The following is a 19613-nucleotide window of genomic DNA, read 5'->3' on the forward strand; positions in this document are numbered from 1 at the left end:
CTAAATCGGTCGCAACATTTAGCGACGAGTGAAATACCAACCAGCAAAAATCAGTCGCAAAATTGGTCGCTAACGGTTTTAGCGACCGATTTAGCCCATTTAGCGACCGATTTGGTCCGTCGCTAAATGACTGTTTTCTGGTAGTGCCTAAACACCAATAGCAACTCCAAGTAAAAAAATTATTGTGATTCACAATCTTAGTCTCCCTCCATTCATTGCCTTCGACATTTCTTTGAGGAAGTTGAAGTGTGTATATGGTGTTAATTTTAGGCTTAATATATCAGAAGGCCCCTGAAATTGTAAAGGGAATCAGTTTCAGGGCCTGAAAAATTTTCGCATCAAATTGGGTCCCTAAGAATTTTTTTTTAATTCAATTAAGGCTAAATGCTGTCAGACCTCAATTTTGTCCTATTCATCAATTACACGTGGCTTTTATAATTTTTTTTTCATTAAAAAATTATAAAAAAATAATTTTTAATTCCTAGTCAATAATTTAATCATAAAAAAATAAATTTAAAAACTTAAACAAGAACCCAGGAAATATGCATCTTCCATGTCATATAATTAACTATTATTCTTTTTTTTTTCCAACTCATATCATAAAGAAAAAACTCAACCCAGAAAATATGCATCTTCAACTAAACTTGAACCCAGGAAATAAATCATCTCCCTCAACCCCCAACATAACCAAGAACATCAATTTACAGAAAAAAAACAACAATAACATAACAACACAACCCAACCCAATTTCTAGAGCATAACACCAAGCTAAATATCAAAATCAAATAACCCTACAATTTACCGAGAAAGGATCATTCCGAAGCTTTAGACAAAAAGAACTCATAATCAAAGTAGAGATCACCAAATTAAACAATCCACATATAATTCATAAAAAAAAGGATAACAAGATTGCGATCTTGACAGTACTTGGAGAAAACCAAACTTATAATCCATAAAAGGATGTAAATTACATAAATTTGTTATCTAAGCAAGGACCTGCACAAAGTATTAGAGCGGCAGTAAATATTACCCAAGAACAAAAACAACCATAGGAAACGTAAGCAAGGAAGAAAGAACCACCACCAACTCGAAAATCACCACCACCACCAGCAATGTAAACAGGTTAAGAAGAAGAAAGCATATGGAACAAAACCAGAAGAAGTCAGATCAAGACCAAGCGAACACAGATCGAGATATTCTCACCACTACGAACCCAGATCAAGACGAGGACGAAGGGATCAAGAGGGAGAGAGCGAGAACCAGACACGATGGGAATCGAGAGTACGACCTCGCCGGCATCGACACCGTAGACGAGGAGCTCTGGTGGGTGAGGGAGAGCGGCGACCGGTTGAAGAGCGAAGCAATGAAGGTTCTAGAGAGGGGAATGGAAGGGTTGAACCAGGCAGAGGTTGGAATTTGGGTTTAACACCCCACCCATTAGGCCCCACGCCCCACCTAAAGGGGCGAAATTACATATAAACCAGGATTAATAACTGGACTGGGCGAGCCCCTAGAGGGGCAACGCCCAGGGTTCACACCGCCCGTGGCGGGTCCCCAAGCCAGTAGGGTTGGGCCTCGTTCAGCCAGGCCCACACGGCCCATTAAGGACACTAGCATATGGGGGCCCAACACTACCTCTATAAATAGGTAGCAGATACCAATTGTAAGGGACTTTTTGGCTCATTTGATAAAATAACACATGAAATTCAGCATTCTCTCTCTTACTCTCTCTCTCTAGCACAATCTCTCTACCCTTAGGTACTATACCTTTCCTCAATGTTCATTCCCAGAACATTTGGCGCCGTCTGTGGGGACCGATAAACTTTTGATTCCCGGATCACGTGGATTGATTGCACAACTGATTTTGCTTGAGATTTTCGTTGATTTTCGTGGATTTCGCGGGACGGATTTTGATTACGGAAATGGATCTTGGATGATCTTTTTGGGCTCTGGATTGGAAAAGGAATACAATGCACCTTGACCTTCAAGAATCCATGTCACTACAGTTCTCTCGGCAGCATCTTCTTCCACAAGGTTCGCCAACAATGGCGGCGGAAGTTCGGAAATAGAAGCATCGAAGACAAGCCACTCATTCTGAGGCGGAACCGCCTGTGCTACTGGGAGGAGGGGATTCGCGATTTAGAGTGGACGGATCTGTTGATTATTGTGGCATCACAGGCGGAGCGTGGTGGAAGCTTGATCGCTGTTGTCAATCGACGGAGTGGGAGCGAATTCGAGACTAAGAAGGGAATCGATGAAACTCAGTGGCTATAGTGGACGGGAGAATGACGGATCAAGAAAGCTGATCAGGTTTCGAAAAGGGAGAAAAACAAAGAGACTGATGAGGAGTAGATCGGTGGCAATGCGGATGGGAAAGAACAAGGTGCGTTCACGAGAGAATGACAGATCGAGATTCAGCGTGTAGAAGTGTGTTAGTTCTTCAAGGCGCATCCAGCGATGGCGGATCGGAGCAACACGGTTCAGACCGACAATGAAGAACGTCAACAGAGGTGAAGCTTCAGATCGAGGAAGCATGTAGGCAAGGGAGAGCAGATCGGTAATGACGAAGAAAAGAACAAAGGCGAGGAATCTGTCCAGAGCACAATACATGAGGAGCAGAGCCAATCCCGAGACGTTGGAATTCTGGCGGGCACGCTTTTGCTTTGGCGGTTGGAGTTCGGCGAGCAAGTGTCGGCGGCGTTGAAGTTAGGCGGAGAGCAAATTCCGGCGAGCACGTTTGCTTTGGCGAGCACGTGTTGGCTTTGGCGAGCACGTTTTGAAGGTAGGCGGATGGCTAGTGTTGTTGGCGATGGAGTTCGGCGGCGAGGGAATGTCGTTGGCGTTGGAATCTAGCAAGCACGTTTTACTCCGGCGGCGGAATTCTGGTGGGCACGTTTTGTTTTGGCCATGGAAGTTTGGCGAGTAAAGCGTTGCTATGGTTAAGATCGCTGGCCAACAAATTTTCCAATTCCTTCAAACTTTTCCTCCATCTTTCATTTGATTCCCTTCTCAGTTGTTGTATTTCCTAATTTTCTTATTTTGAAGTTGATATTAGAAGTTATATTGTCTTCACTGGTTTTGATTCAGACAGAGAGGAGCAAATCGGATCAAAGAGAAGGAGTGGGGAATTGAGGCACACCATTAAAGTTTTGTGAAACTTGGAAGACTCTTCCATAAGCGGTTTGTTATTGGGTGGGACAAGCTCCTGATGGCGCGATTTAGTTACAAAGTGAAACAAGTTTCACGATGAACTAAATTAGCCCCGGAAAAGCCCACGTAACAACCGGATTCATTGGCGATGTGTGGGGTACAAATTGCCCATTCTACTGAGCACCGCTTTGGTAATCCAACTGGCCATTGGAACCCAAAGCACTTTGAGTCCCGAAATGGGACGATCACACCAAGGGTGGCGACCTACCGCTAGGGTGGTGACCTCATGCCAAAGGGTGGCGACCAAACGCTATGGGTGGCGACCTGTAAGACTCAGTTTTTAGACACACAAAAGTCGCCAAAAGGGTGGCGACCTCACGCTAAGGGTGGCGACCTACCGCAAGAGGGTCGCGACCTACCGCAAGAGGATGGCGACCTACCGCTAAAGGGTCGCGACCTACCGCCAAAAATGAGGGTAGCGACCTACCGCAAAATGGTGGCGTCCTACCGCAAGAGGGTCGCGACCTACCGCAAGAGGGTCGCGACCTACCGCCAAAAATGAGGGTAGCGACCTACCGCAAAATGGTGGCGGCCTTACGCTGAGAGTGGCGAGCAAGTCAAACTAATTTCTTATAAGGCACAAAATTCTTTGACAAAATTGGTTTTAACTTAGATTTATAAGAGCACATCTTTGGTGGTTGATTTTTCTTTGGTGATTAGGAAACAGGCTAAAGCAAGATGGAGATGGCGATGCGGCGAGTGAGGACACTCCTACTCCTCATGACTTGGACGGAGTCTGGTGGACTTGTGGACTCTGGCGAGAGAAGGAGCATGCGTGTTGGGCGGATCTTCTCCTAAGGACGATGTGGCGGCGACTTCGGCTTGAAGACACATTATGCTCTCATACTTCAAGCTCGGTGTCTTGTGGACTGGTTGAGTCCTTTCACCATATTAAGGGACTCGCCCCCGGAAGCAAAGGGACTCGCCCCCGGAAGCAACTTGATCCGTGAAGATGCTACGAGGGGCGGATGCGGGAGAGATTGGCGGGAGACCACGTCACCAGGCGAGCCAGCTTCTATTCAGCGAGTCACGTCATATGTGGCGGGCCACCACGACTCCTTAATCTTGTAGGCGTTTGTACACCATCTTTCTAGGTCCCGCGTCAATCGGAGATTCATGTATTTGTGTATTTCCTTGCGCCTATTAGCGGTTTGTGTTTCATTTGCGCCATGTCGGCGACCTACACGCTTTATATATTCTTTGTTGATCCCGCCAAGTAGCGTGGTTAGGTGATCTTCTAGGCAGGGAAGCTATTGCAACTAGAAGCTTGGGAATAGTTCCTGCGCGTTGGTCGAAACCGCCAGCCGAGGAACGCCGTACCAAGTGGAAAGTGGCAACGGGCGACCTGCTAGGGGAATCACAGGGGGACAGAGATTGGCGGTCACATTTTGAAGACACACTTCGCTCTCCTGCTTCGAGCTTGTGGACTTGCGGACCAAGGGCGCTCGCCTTTCATCTTTTCACGCCATGTTGGCGACTTGGATTTTTTGCATACACGATGGATAAGCATTAGGCAGCTATAGTTTTCTTAAAGACACACTTAGCTCTCATGCTTCGAGCTCGGTGTCTTGTGGACTTGTGGACTGGGCGAGCCCCTAGAGGGGCAACGCCCAGGGTTCACACCGCCCGTGGCGGGTCCCCAAGCCAGTAGGGTTGGGCCTCGTTCAGCCAGGCCCACACGGCCCATTAAGGACACTAGCATATGGGGGCCCAACACTACCTCTATAAATAGGTAGCAGATACCAATTGTAAGGGACTTTTTGGCTCATTTGATAAAATAACACATGAAATTCAGCATTCTCTCTCTTACTCTCTCTCTCTAGCACAATCTCTCTACCCTTAGGTACTATACCTTTCCTCAATGTTCATTCCCAGAACAATAACGGTAAATGATTACCCGACACTATAACGGGTAATCATTTACCGATCGTGACATATAAACTCGACAGTTTGGGTTTTGAAACCCATTATTTTCAAAACCCAAATTTCCCTCCCCAAATCACACCCTCTTCAATCTCTCTCAAAGCTCGGTTCCACCACTTCAATCATCTCAAAGGTCGGTTCTAATCATCATCAAAGCTCCCACAAAGACCCATTCCATTACATTCAAAAGGTAAGTTTTGATTTCAATGATTTTCACATTTCAAGTTTGAATTAGGTCAATGGTTGAACACTAGGGTAGTTGATTGATGATTAGAGGTAGGTTTTGTTGTGTTTTGTTGCCTGAAATTCCATGAAATGAGTACGGGCACGAGTGGGGTGCATTTGGGTCTGTTTCTGGGTTCACTGTAATATCGGAAAATCAATTTCCGATATGATAATGGAAAATGATTTTCCGATATGGTAATGGAAAATGAATTTCCGATATGACAGTATGACAGTGCAGACTTCCAAAATTTATTTCCAATATTTAACCATGGCATGTATTTAGCTTCCAGGATTACTTTGCTGATTTGTTGAGAATTGGAAAAGATCAAGATAGATTTGATGTGTTGTGATTAGGAAAGTTGTTTATTGTTTATTGTTTATTGGAAAAGATTAAGCGCTCAAATCATATGCTTCATGTGTTGTAATTAGGAAAGTTGTTTATTGTTTTTGTTTGCTTGTGATGATGGTTGCTTGACCTTAACACAGCTAGAAATTTAATTTAATCACATTCACATGCAAACTAACAACTAATTCTCTATATTTTCCTTTTCCTATGGTTAGTTGCTAAACGATTGATTGGAAATTTCCTGATTAAGTAAAAAAATGACTCAAATGATATGCTCATATGTGAAAATGCTTTACTTATTATGACAAGTATTGTTAAATTTGTTTGTTTTGCACAGATAGCGAGAATGAAGGGCGGGAGGAAGAGGTCACGACATGCTTCTACTAGTGAGGATCCAGCGGATCGACACGAGCGCTTGCATGCTTCTACCAGGCGCGGCGACCATATTGCAGCCACTCAGGCGGTAGAGGCTTCAGCTCCGTCTCCATCCCCATCTGCTACTCCGGTCGAGGCTCCGTTAGCTACCCCGGCTCCATCTGCTACTCCGGTCGGGGCTCCGTCAGCTACCCCCGCTCCGTCTGCTACTAGGGATGCGGCTGAGCTGGACCCTACTCCGTTGTCTCCGATGGCTGAGTTACCTCGTCAGGAGACATCTTCTTCTGAGCCTAGTGGCGAGGAGTCTTCTTCTTCTTCTGAGCTTAGTGGTGAGGAGGAGGAGCCTCTTATTCTGCAGGAGGAGATTGATGCTGCTGATGTTGTGCCAGATGAGGTGCCAGAGGGCGGTGCGGATGACGACCTCATCCAGAGGGTGGCACCGTTTCCCGGGGGGCCTGAGGATCTGTCGCTTCTTGCGCATTATCCTGACCACAAGGCTCCTTGGACGTGGCAGGCATTTCTTCGCACAGACCCGCGGTACGTGGACCGTCGGACATTGAGGGTGGCCACTGTTGGGGGGAAGGTATGGAACCTCCCCTGTGATGGCGATTCAGAGGCCCACACACATGTGCGACAGTTGCTGCAGCAGACGGGTTTGTATCACCTGCCTTGGTGCGGGTTACCGGAGACAGACCCAGCTGTCATACTGGCCCTTGTTGAGAGATGGCATGAGGAGACGAGTAGCTTCCACATGCCGTTCGGGGAGATGACTATCACCCTGGACGATGTGTCGGCTATTCTCCATCTTCCCACAGGGTCGAGGTTCTACACTCCGGGCAGAGGGGAGCGAGACGAGGTTGCAGCGCTCTGCGCCCAGCTCCTGGGAGGCGGCGGGTGGCCAGAACATTCGGTTCATTACTCTGAAGACCATGTACACGTATGCTATGGATGGTATGTCTTAATAATTACTTTATTAAGTTGTATTTATTTTTAGAGTATTATTAATAACTGTTAACTTAATTCATTTCATTGTAGGGGGACGCTATGAGGATGCTGCTAGGATCTGGCTGGTGAACCAGCTTGGTGCCACCCTCTTTGCCAGCAAGAGTGGTGGTTACCACACTACTGTCTACTGGATCGGGATGCTTGAGGACCTAGGTCGCGTGTCGGAGTACGCGTGGGGTGCGATTGCGCTGGCTTCGTTGTACGAACAGCTGAGTCGTGCTTCCTGCAGGAAGACAGCGCAGATCGGTGGGTTCACCTCCCTCGTGCTGTCATGGGCGTATGAGTACATATCCAGCAGCGTCATTATCAGGACGGAGGTCCCCGGCTACACACAGGACCAGCCTAGGGCGCAGCGGTGGTCCACGTCTCGGATCGCGCATTCCGGACTCGATGAGAGACGAGTCATGCTCGATGAGCTTACAGTGGATGATATCACATGGGCCCCTTTTGAGGACCATCGAGATGTTCGACTGCGGGATCCCAGGGCCCTCTATTCCGGCTACATCAGGACACCTTACGACCGGTCTGTGAGCCGACATCTACCAGAGCGGGTTATGCGCCAGTTTGGCTTCATACAGGACATCCCTCGACACCCCTCTGAGATCCAGACGACGGGGTCCCTTGCTGAGACCACAGATGCTGCCTATGCTGAGTTTGAGCCGCACCTCCGCCCTCAGGGGATACCTGCTACATATCCGGGAGAGGCGGTGGAGGGTTACATGAGGTGGTATAGCAGTGTGTCACATGTGTTCATCATCCCTGAGGATAGGAGGGAGGAGCTTAGTGCCGTGGTAAGTTTGGATTCTAAACTTGTATATTATTTTTATTCATTCAATTGTGATTTTTGTTAATGAAATTATTTTTGTATATTATTTTTATGCAGTCTGCCATACGTAGGGGTGTGGAGTTGTTGGAGCAGTCCCTGGAGGTGCCAGGTGCTCTTGCTCCAGGGACACAGCCCCGGATCCTCACGGAGAGGGCGCTCGATCTCTTTCGACGGAGTTCCTTCGTTGGTACCCAGAGAGTTGCCTTTTCTGCTATTCGAGGAGCCGCAGCTGCGGGAGGCAGAGCTCGTGGAGGCAGAGCTCGTGGAGGCAGACCCCGTGGAGGCGGAGCTCGTGGAGGCAGAGCTCGTGGAGAGGGTGATCCTGGAGAGGGTGTTCGTGGAGGTCGAGCTCGTGGACCCAGAGGTCGCAGGGGGCGGGGTCGGGGAGAGTGATTTTATTACACTTGTTATGTGGGATCCATTATTATGTATATGTTAGGACTTTTTATGTTATGTTATGACTCTTGCCTCGTTTTATTTACATGTGTTATATTTTTAGTCTTAATATTATGACTCTTATAATGAAAAAAACAGAAACAACGACAACATATAAATAATTCAAAGCATGTAGTAATCCATGACAATAAGTTAAACGGTTACACAACCAAATTAAACATAAGCAACACCGAAAACAAAATTATTCCTCTGTGATATCGATGAAGTCATGGGGTCCGCAATCTTTTGGGAATACCTTCACTAGGTTGGGCAATGTTATATTAAGATAACAAACAGTTCCTCTAGGTGCAAACACAGCAACCTGCAAGTGAAATGTATACTTTAATTAAACCATGCTTAACTGTCCAAAAAATGAAGCAAGTTTCATGTTTAGGTTTCAGACCTTTTGGAGAACGAGAACAGATCCAACAGTTATGTCATTCGCAAATTCACTGTGAGTAAATGCCTTGCGGTGGATGCTAGCATCAACAGCACCCGTGGGGTCCTAAATTTTTGAAATCGTTTGAGAAGTAAATTAGAACGGTTAGTCAAGGGGGACCAAAAACAAGGCCTTACAAAAGCAAGGACAAGACATACCTTGAGGGTAACTTTCGCATCTCCAAACTCATTGGGAGTGCAAGATTTGATAATAGCAACAACATTCTCCACCCTCTCAACGACATACAAAAATTAATCGACAAGCTAGTAGGCAACTAAAATATTAGTGTATTTGGTCAAAATATACCTGTACCCAGTGATTTATCACATGTCCAATAGCTATAACAGAATGCTCATCTCGTGGGCCGGCTCCTATCAGTGGAAAGTATGTGTTACAACCCATAGAGGATAAGGATACGAGAACCAATTGGTACTTTGTGGCAACAAGGTATCCCATCTCTGGCAGTTGAAACCATTTGTCAGGGGTGGCCGGGTCACCAATAGGAAGAGTGAGACGATTATGTAAGCCATAAACAACATCTGTGCCCCACATCCTATTATACATTAACACATTGGTCTCAAGTTCTTGCATCAATGTAGCCCTAACCCAAGGCCAACCGTCCTGACCGGCGGAATGCCCCATTAATGCAGCAATGGATCTATAGCCACAGTTACCATCATCCTCAACATCTGTAATTGTGCCAATATATGGATGGAGAAAGGCTGGAAAGTTACACATGAAATGGCTTGTATCAGACTTCTTCACACGCTTCTTCCTCTTTGCTGGTTGTGAAGACTTCTTTTCCTCTTTAATCTTCTTGTCAGTAAGTTCAAACGCTGAAGGATCACGAGTCAAGGATCCTATTGCTCGACCCTTGGGTTGTTTGCTCTCCTTCAACTTAGGAGTGCGGTTGGACTTTATCCGAAGCTCAGGAGTACATAGTGTACTCCTTTCAGGACAATATATCGCTTGAAGCTTCCTCCTTACCATACTCTGCCCTCCAGTATCCAAAGAATGGAAATAACGTGTCAGTGCCTCAACTTCTGGGTGCATCTCTCCATGGTTTAGTCCGCAAATATCTGAGCTGCCAGTATCTGCAACAGGTACATGCTCCCAACTTAGGCTCTTCCAGAATAGATGAATGGCCTCGTACGGAATCCTCTCATAATCTGCAAGTTCACAGACATGTTACATTGAATCACAAATATAAATAATTGGAAGTAGTTGAGAGGAGAGTGGTTGACCGGTAACCTGCAAGTTGACAACCGCAAGGTAGTCCATGAGTCTCTCTCAATAAGCAATCGCATCTGCCGCCGCAGGCTCGCATTCTTGTCAGTTCAGCATCAATGAGTTTCAGGCATTTGATTGACACAAATCCCCTAATATTTGTGTAGAAAGGGGTCTTGAAAAGGTGATCAATTTTATTCATACTGCGCTCAAACGATGCTACTATCTCAGTGTGGCGATTGGTGGTCAAACTATGCGACGCATCCCATGATGTGGCCAGGTCACCCTTACTGTTCCGCAACATCAACTTCAAGCTGGCATGTGCACCTTCAGCCCTGCAAACCAACAACGCACATGTAAGAATTAATACTGTAATAATCTATGAAATGAAATACATATAACAAGTCATAACATAATTTTTGTACCTGTTACTTGTTGTTGTTCCAAAATGCATCACATGATTTGTTCATGCCTTGGCAAATTTCTGCTTGTGGACCAACCATGTAGTAGAACAATAAGTGGCAAATTTCAACTTGTGTTTATGCTTGCACATGTTAAACAATTCAATCCAATGAGCTTCAAATTCTGGAACTGTTGGAGCATCTACCAATTCGGCCCAATTGTCCATAACCTCTTGAGCAAAATCATCCGTGCCAACATACTCTTTGCACTTTGCCAAAACACACTTGTTGATGTGCCACAAGCATAGTAAATGGGTGGTGGTGGGAAGGCTTTGTGAAGCAGCACTCAATAAGGCAAGATCTCTGTCCGTCACAATCACTCTAGGCAACCTGGATTGGTCGGAAATCAGAGACTTCATACACTCCAATGCCCAAATGTAGTCCTCTGTGGTCTCACTGCCAATGCAACAGAATGCTATTGAGTATGTTTTATCCGTGGAGGTCAGGCCAACAATCTCGAGCAAGGGTAGTTTGTATTTGCTGGTCTTGTATGTGCAATCCATGATCACTACATATGGGAATGTGTTGAAAAGTTTGACGGCATTCGGATGAGCCCAAAATATATCTCTAATCACTTCCGATCCGGGTTCATTTCGTTCGAAGTGAACATACTTCTCACCGTCCAACTTCTTCAGCAAGTATTGTATCTCTGTCAGTGACCCACGAACGGATTGTCTGAACCGCTTGCAAACACCATAAATTTGTTGGATGGTAGTCAAGTTTGAAGGATCTTTTTCCTTCAAGGACGCCAACATCTTTCTAGGTGGAACCCAAGTCTTAGCCTGATTTATCACGTCCTCCTTCGCCTCACTATTCAGTCGACCAGCGTAATTGTGGCCAACTAGTGACTCAGCTGCGAGATGGATGTGTCTACCGTCCATCACCTTCAACCACCAACCTTTATCATCTTTCGTACGTCGTCCTTTTAGCCTAAAAGGACAACTTGTCTTTTGTGTTGACGTTCCTTCAACAAGATCCGGTTCTCTGTAGGGAATATACGCACCATGCTTCTCACACCCCAGAATGACATATTCTTTTCTTCCCTTCGCACCACTATCAGACTTTGTTGTCACCAAAACAAAATTATTTGCCATAGAAATGTCGCGAACCCATTTCATAAGATCATCTTTCAAAGGGAAACGCTGTTTCAGGATAAACAAGGCATAAGGCATAAAACAAGGCATAAACAAAGCAAACAAAGCATGCAAAAATTTGTGCAATGAGTACCTGATCAGTATGATACAAATGAGAGACATCTATAGATATAATCGGAGGTTCAGCTAGTGATGGTTGCTCCTCTGGATTATCATTTTCCAATCCAGCAGCATGTATCAATTGTGATTCACCAAAGAAAAAGGACTCTGTCATCCCTGGAACAAAACCGGTAAATCAATAACCGACCCTATAACGGTAAATAAAATTACGGTATTATAACGGTAAATCATAATCTGATACATTAACGGCAATTCATTTACCGATTCAGTTCACGATTCAGCAGCCTAAATTACCAACTTAACTAACTAAACTAACTACTTAAACTAACAACTAACTACTTAAACTAACTATAAATAAAGTACCAAAGCTAACAACACTTACCAGAAGTTAAAAGCTTTCCCTTGGTGGTGGTGGTGTTGGTGGTGGTGGTGGTGGAAATGTGGAGATGGTGGTGGTGGTGGGAAGGTGAAATGTGAGGGAGGAGTGAAGTAATGGTAGAATAAGGTAGTTTGGGCGAGTTATGGGGGGCTGGTGGGGGGTTGTTGGAGGGAGGAGTAATGGTGGAGGGGTTGGTGGAGGGAGGAGTAATGGTGAAAAGGTGATCAAACTGCCAGATTACCAATCGGTAAATGATATACCGATATCAATATAAGAATCGGTTAATGATTAACCGATATTGTTCTTCGTGTTCTGGGTAATGAGATAAAGGTGTTCATACTGAGGAACAATAACGGTAAATGATTTACCGATTGATATTTTGACATCGGCAAATCATTTACCGATGGGTAATTTTGGAATAAAAAAAAAATGCTGGGGCGCGTAGCCTAAAGGGTGGGGTGCCAAACCCAAATCCCGCAGAGGTTGGAACTGGGTTGTAGGTTTTCTACAATTTCGGTGAATTGAAAGGTAATTAGATTTAGGTTTTATTTTTTAGGAAATGAGTTGGAAATAAAATAAAATGAAAATATTAATTGGTATTTTAAAAAAATTATAAAAGCCATGTGGAAAAAAAAATTAAGACACATCGGCGGCTGACACACTTTGGCCTTAATTGAATTAAAAAAAATTTCTTAGGGACCCAATTTAATGCAAAAATTTTACAGGTCCTGAAATTGATTCCCTTTACAATTTCAGGGTCCTTCTGATGTATTAAGCCTTAATTTTAAGAACATTTGAAGATGTCACTTGCTGTATAATGAAATTAGCTACAGGCTGATTTCAACATTTTTGAGTTGTTTACCAAATTATGGGCAATGCAAATGGCGGTACCTATAGTTCCTCCTCATATTTTTGCTCATAAATGCATTTCTATTGCTGACACATTGGTCAATTGGTCAAAGTACTAGTATTTGAGCAAGCATAGCATTTTATTAACACTAAAAGAGGTGGAGAGATATGTTGAAAAGAGAAAGAAAATATAAGATGTTTTTTTTTTTTAGAAAATGGTATAATATAGAGAAAATACCTCCAGACTACTAGACACTGACACGGTGCCAATGACATGCTGTGGCCCAAACCTTAAAATGCACAAAACATTTTAAACATAGTGTGAGCTTGAAATAAAATAGCTTGACTGTGAAATTGAACCTCAAACTTCTTATATTTTATCAGAATTATTTTCTTGTCCCTTTTCAGTTTTCACTCTACTGAGCTACATAAGCAGTTAAAATTTTCTTCTATTGCATAGATTTAAAATACCACTATTGACCATACAAAACTTGTCAAATACTTCTATCAACAATATGGTAGGTACCAGCAATGAAAAACAAGAAATAAACTACACAAATTCTCTGGTATTAGAGTCCACTCCTTTCCTTTTCTCCCTATTTTTGTATAGTCTATCACCTCTTACTCTCTAACTATCTCTTAACTAACTAACTAACTAAGTGAAGGTTTTTTTTTTACTTAACACAATATATCTCTGTTGATCGTTGCTCTAAGTTCATCTAATTTATGTTTATTTCAGTGGACATGCACAGGTTACTGTAAAGAGCTATAAATAGTCATTGATTTCCCTTTACGAATTTCTGGTTCTTTGCTTTGAATTGCTTTTCTCCATGATGTGATCAACGGTTGCTGCCTTATCCTTAGCTACAGTACATGGTCGGTGAAACAGGTAATTTTTTTATACATACATTCTGATGTGGTGTGACATGTAGAAGTAGGGAGATGCTACATAATTCTTAAAGCCATAGTTTTCTTTGGTTAGCGGATGCACTGTTTGTGTGGCAGAATAATATGCATAATGAGAATGTTATTGATTTATGACAACGTTGTGCTTCTATTTTGGTCTACACACAATGGTTACAAAGTCGTTATCTAAAGTCTGTAACCATGATTATAAAACACTTTGGTAACCATTGGCATGAATACCATTAATGGGAACAGTTTTCAAGCTTTACTATATCGTACAAATGTTGTAATGTAATGTGAGATGGAGTTTTCCATATTATTATGCTCAAGGCTTGATAAAGCTAATGATTAACATTATACTTGCATAAATACAAAGATATCATTTAAAAAAATAAATGGTTAAGTTAACAAATCGGAAGAGGGGCACCGTTCCACTCCCCAAGGCATTCCAGAAGAGGATCAATGATTTTACCCTCACATATTGCTGTGAACAGTTTGTCACACTCCTCACCCGGTGACCGGACCTTTTCTCCGGTTAGCAACTCAGTTCCCAACCCCTCCCTCACAAACTTGTACAGCGGGTAAGATCTACATTCATTGATCTTGTTTGGAATTGCTGGATTGCCACTCTCATATGCAGCCCTTGCACTTTCGACCTCCTTTGGCAAGAGACTCTTTAACTCATCCTCAAAAGTTGCAATCTTTTGAAAGATTGACGTGTTCATGTTCTTCTCGTTTTCTTCATTTACTAATGCATGATCCACAAGCACTTGCCTTAGTTTTTGCATCAATGGATATGTAGCACTGCAGGGGTCATCAATATAGGCAAATACAGTCTCTCTATCAACCACTTTCAGCAAATCTTTTTCACAAAACCTTGAAGGATGGAGTTCTCCATTGACACCTGTGGTAAGAGTCCTCTTGGCAACCTGACTTACAGTGTTCTTCACCGAGTATTTCAAGTTCTCCTCCAAATGCCTCAAGTCAATTGCTTGGCAAAGTGCAATCAAGAATGTGGAAGACATGAGCTTAAGGATCTCAATGGCTTCATATGTTTTTCTAGAAGAAATCAAACCCAAGGAGTTTACATCTTGGTTGTGCTGCTCAGCACTTTGGACATGGGTTGTGACTGGATTGGCAAGATATTGGAGCTCAGAGCAATAAGAAGCCATGGCAATTTCTGCTCCCTTGAGACCATAATCCAAACTAGGATTTCTACTAGCAGTGAGATTTGAAGGCAACCCATTGTTGTAATGATCATCCACAAGCTCAGTGAACTGAGCAAACATAAGTTTGCCAATTGATGCAAGAGCTAGACGTGTGTTGTCCATGGAAACTCCTATTGGGGTTCCTTGGAAATTACCACCATGTAAGGCCTTGTTTCTGGAAACATCAATCAAAGGGTTGTCATTCACAGAGTTAATCTCTCTCTCAATTGACTTTGTTGAGAATCGAATCACTTCGATAAGAGGACCAAGCCACTGAGGTGAAGTTCTAAGCGCATATCGATCTTGTTTTGGCTTTTGCAAGGGATCCACCTCGTGCAACTTCTTTGCTGCTTTCATGTAGGAACTTCCATCCAAAATGTGCTCCATGATTGCAGCAGCCTCAATTTGTCCAGGGTGGTGCTTTAGCTTATGTGTCAAATGGTCGGTAAATTCAGGTTTCCCTTGCATCACTTCGGCAAAAATAGCTGATAGAACTTCAGCCAGTATAGCCAATATGTTAGCCTCAAAGAGAACAATAGAAGCTAACCCAGAACCAACAGCAGTGCCATTAACAAGGGCAAGCCCTTCCTTAGGCTGCAATTCAAAGAACCCCGAGTCGATGCTAGCCAATTGGAAAGCTTCCTTGGCATTAAGTACCTCTCCAGAAGGTCCAACGGCTTTGGAGTTTTGTCGGCCAGTAAGCAAGCCAGCAATGTAAGAAAGAGGGACCAGATCACCAGAAGCTGTGACGGTACCACGAAGCGGTAAACATGGTGTGATGCTGTTGTTAAGCAGCTTGGTGATGGCTTCTAGGATTTCAAATCTAATTCCTGAGTAACCTTGGAGAAGAGTGTTGATCCTCACCAGCATTGCTGCTCTAGTTGCAGGTTGTGGCAGCGTGTGGCTTGACTCGGTACCATTGCCAAATATTCCGGCATTCAAAAACCTGAATAACAAGAATGTATAAAACTTAGCAATTTAAGCAAATATAGGAAGTGGATGGAAACTAAACAGGTAGCTAGTTAGCTAGTAGTTAGTTACGTGTGTGGAGTTGAGTTAGTACCTGATGAGTTCTTGCTGCAAAGCATTGCCTTGATTGGTTCTGCGATGGGAGGTGGCGCCAAAACCGGTGGTGACGCCGTAACTGTCAGTTCCATTGTTCATGCTATTCATCACCCAGTCACTGCTCGCCTTAACGCCAGCTCTAGCGGACTCGCACAGCTCAACGCTCACACCATGGTGCTGGTCATGTGCTGCAACAGCAGCCACCTGAGCTATGGTCAGCGTCTCTCCGCCCAGCCGGACCACCGGCTTCCGGTACTCTGCCACCATGCGCTTGACCTCGTCAAGGTGGCTCCCCTTCATTGACTCTGCTGCCATACCCCAATTCAATGGATCACTACCGCCTTTAGCAGTTCAGAAAAAGGAACCGTTGTGGCTTTGGTTGTGGCCATTGGGGGTTGCTGCTGCCATCTTAATAATGCAAACTGATTAATATTTCACTTTGAAAGATTGAATATCTGTAACAAAATTGGAGCTGGCTTATGTGGGAGAGATTGTTTTGTGTTGAATGTAGAAATATTTGAGGGAGCTTTGAATTTCCTGATATGTGAATGGAAGAGTGAGTGGGATTTATAGAGTGTTTGTGTGAGTCATGCGTTGCTGTTAGTAGAAGGGGGTTGGTGGAAGGAACGAAGGAACGCCACTCTAGCTAGTCCAACTCCAAACGTTAAGCCAACCTCACCTAGTATTCTACTCATTTTGACAGCTTGGTGATAGTTTTTTCAATCCACGTGAGAATCAAGTCAATTTATCTAATATATTAGTAATAAGTTTCATGGTTTGGTTTCAGTCAACGTAAAAGCTAAAGCATGTTGGGTCAAGTTTTGGCATAAATCAAAACTGGTGTTCCCTCCTATTCTGGTTTATTAAAAGACTACTAATAATAAAAAAACTGTCAATCATCTTTCCAATAACTCTCGTTTTCCTTGTTATATTGACGATGAAATTAACCCAGATTTTAATATTTTATATAGGATAAGTCAATTTGAGTATTCCGGTTGTATGTATTTGTTACTTAAATTTTGTGAATTCGTACTTTAACATGTGAAGAATGTTTAAATATTAGGCTTAATTGCATTTTTGTCTCCCAACTTTGACCTTCCTGCGAAAATCGTTCCAAAACTTTAAAATTAGCAAAAATCATCCCTAACATTTACACCCAGTTGCAAAATTGGTCTTCCGTCCAATTCCATCCACTATTTAACGAATTCTGGAATAAAAATTAATAAAAAAATAAGAAAATAAAACAAAAACCTAAAATTCATCCTTTTACTAGAAATCCTTTTTTTTTCTGGGTTCATTGTTAGAGAGAGAGGTTGAAGAAGAAGAACCCAAATCACACCAATAACAATTGCAACTCTGTCACCTAAGCTAGGACCAGCTACTACATCAATTGCAACTCCTTCACTCAAATGGCTCAATTTCCCACCCACCCCTTCATCAACACGATCCAACATCTCACCATTACCTGCACTTCTTGCCTGATCCACAGTGACAAACCCAGCAAACAGAAGGAAAACAAAATTAATTATTTGCAGTGGATGAACAATGTGATCAAATGGAAGGTACAAAGTCCAAATCTCTCAACGACCCATTTCATGGTTTGAGATAAAACATTCAGACAATGTAACTAACACCTCTCCCTCTCTCCCAACCACCAACACCATAGCCACTACCCAAAAACCACTGCCTCCTCCTCCGCCAGCAGAGTCAGAGACGATATAAAACCAGAGGATGATGGTGATGACGGCGAACAGAGCGGCTGCGCGAAAACGTGGTGGTGTGCAGATGTTCAGATCTGAGATAGGTGATGAACAAGTGGAGGTGATGGGCAGATCGGGAAAGTGTGAGCGACGGTGGCGCTAAAATCAGCAAGGAGAGGTTCAGATCGGGAAATGGCAGATCTGAGGAGAAGCGGCTGCAGGCAAACGTGGCGGTGTGTAGAGGTTCAAATCGGAGAGCGAGAACGAGTGGTGGTGATGATGTGATTTGGGGAAGTGAGAGGAGTGATCCATGGTACGGCGGTGCTGGTACGACGGTGGTGGCTTGCAGTTGAAGTGCAGAGGTTATGGTGGAAAGGTGAAAAAGAAAAGGGTGTTAATTAAGATGATGAAGATGAAGGAAAAATATGATAAAGATGATGAATTTTTAATATGAAGATGATGAATGTTTCAGAAACTAAATTTTTTAATTAATTTTTTGAGGAATATTCCGTTAGTTTTTTGATGGAATTGGACGGAAAACCAATTTTGCAACCGGGTGTAAACATTAGGGACATTTTTTGCTAATTTTAAAGTTTAGGGACGATTTTGACAGGAAAGCCAAAGTTGGAGGACCAAAAATGCAATTAAACCTAAATATTAATAGAGTAAACATTCATTTACTTGCGTGTATGAATCATAGGGACAGAATTTATGTTTTTCTATGATTGAAAGATGACAACTTTGATGCGCCCAATTGAAGTTATTTACTATGAGATACTACTTTGGGGACTACAATGTGTCTTTATGCAAATATTTTATTATTACTATATTATTTTCTTGTAAATCAATCCATTTATCATGTTTTATTTTCTTTTCAAGATATACATTTTTCCATCAATTTCTTAAAAGGATTACCAGTTGTGTATTTATTATAATTGAGAATCACACATCTCCTAAAATCTGAGCTACTGGATCTTGTTGAATTTTTGTGGTGGTGCACAATTTTGGAGGATCTTCTGACACAGTGGTAAGATGTTGACACGACGGGGATGTACATGCAAAATTGCTCCGACGCTCAAATTAGTATGAGAGTATTGAAAGAGAAGATCAAAGTCATAAAAGAGCAATGCGATAACATAATTAATAAGTAATGGTTGTGTAATTGAACGATCAAACATGTATTTATAAGTGCACTAAAAGTCATACTTGAAGCGTTGGTCCTTGGTGAAGTCTTTATATTCGGCATCTGAGATGATAATTACTTGTAGGCAACTTTGCAATTGTATTATGAACATGCTCACTTAAGTCCGCATAGTTGTAAGCTGAACGAGATGAAAGTCGCTTCTGATTGCCTCAACTGGCCAACATGGAGCCCACTTAATTTGAATCCTCTAGGCTGCCTTGAATGACATTGGAGTTGAGTTTTTTTGCTGATTCATCTTCTCTTTCTCATCCACTATTGAATTCTGAGAAGATTCTTGATGATTTTAAATCGTCTTTCTTTCTTCGTTGGTTGAGAAGCCAAGTTTCTGGTACTCTAAACGTACTTTAATAATTTAATATATATTTTGACTAAAATAGTAAAAATATGTTTTAATAAATTATTATTTTTTAACGTAAGGGTTTAGTGAGATGAAGGGTGAAGTGTCCAGGATTCAAACCATGAAAGAGTACTAATTTTTTTTTGTCTTGACCAAGGTATCCCCACAGCCGACAGCCGTGAGACTAATCCCTCACCCCACGGTCAGCGCACTAAGCGGTAGGAGGCTGACCAAGGAGTTTTTTTCTATTCGCAAGAGTTGAGATTCGAACCCCCAACC

The 19613-nt window shown here is 43.1% G+C and overlaps 2 protein-coding genes and 1 long non-coding RNA gene across 3 annotated transcripts; 1 reads left to right on the plus strand and 2 right to left on the minus strand.

Moving 5' to 3' along the window:
- The first annotated feature begins 7488 nt into the window (after nucleotides 1-7488).
- LOC130720285 (uncharacterized) lies at nucleotides 7489-8415 on the plus strand. The gene is made up of 2 exons (XM_057570913.1): nucleotides 7489-7875; nucleotides 7968-8415. The coding sequence occupies exons 1-2, from the start codon at nucleotides 7489-7491 to the stop codon at nucleotides 8301-8303; spliced, it is 723 nt and encodes a 240-aa protein (XP_057426896.1). The 3' UTR covers nucleotides 8304-8415.
- Nucleotides 8416-8531: 116 nt separating this feature from the next.
- LOC130720286 (uncharacterized) lies at nucleotides 8532-8970 on the minus strand. The gene is made up of 3 exons (XR_009013029.1): nucleotides 8943-8970; nucleotides 8749-8850; nucleotides 8532-8667 (listed from the first exon to the last, which is right to left on the minus strand). It is a non-coding gene; the product is annotated as an uncharacterized LOC130720286 (long non-coding RNA).
- A 5083-nt stretch (nucleotides 8971-14053) lies between these two features.
- On the minus strand, nucleotides 14054-16644 carry LOC130720363 (phenylalanine ammonia-lyase 1). The gene is made up of 2 exons (XM_057570988.1): nucleotides 16092-16644; nucleotides 14054-15974 (listed from the first exon to the last, which is right to left on the minus strand). Exons 1-2 carry the CDS (start codon nucleotides 16406-16408, stop codon nucleotides 14225-14227), a joined length of 2067 nt encoding a protein of 688 aa, XP_057426971.1. The 5' UTR covers nucleotides 16409-16644; the 3' UTR covers nucleotides 14054-14224.
- Nucleotides 16645-19613: the final 2969 nt, after the last annotated feature.

Source organism: Lotus japonicus, chromosome 5 (genome assembly GCF_012489685.1).
Source record: "Lotus japonicus ecotype B-129 chromosome 5, LjGifu_v1.2".
Lineage (NCBI taxonomy): Eukaryota > Viridiplantae > Streptophyta > Magnoliopsida > Fabales > Fabaceae > Lotus > Lotus japonicus.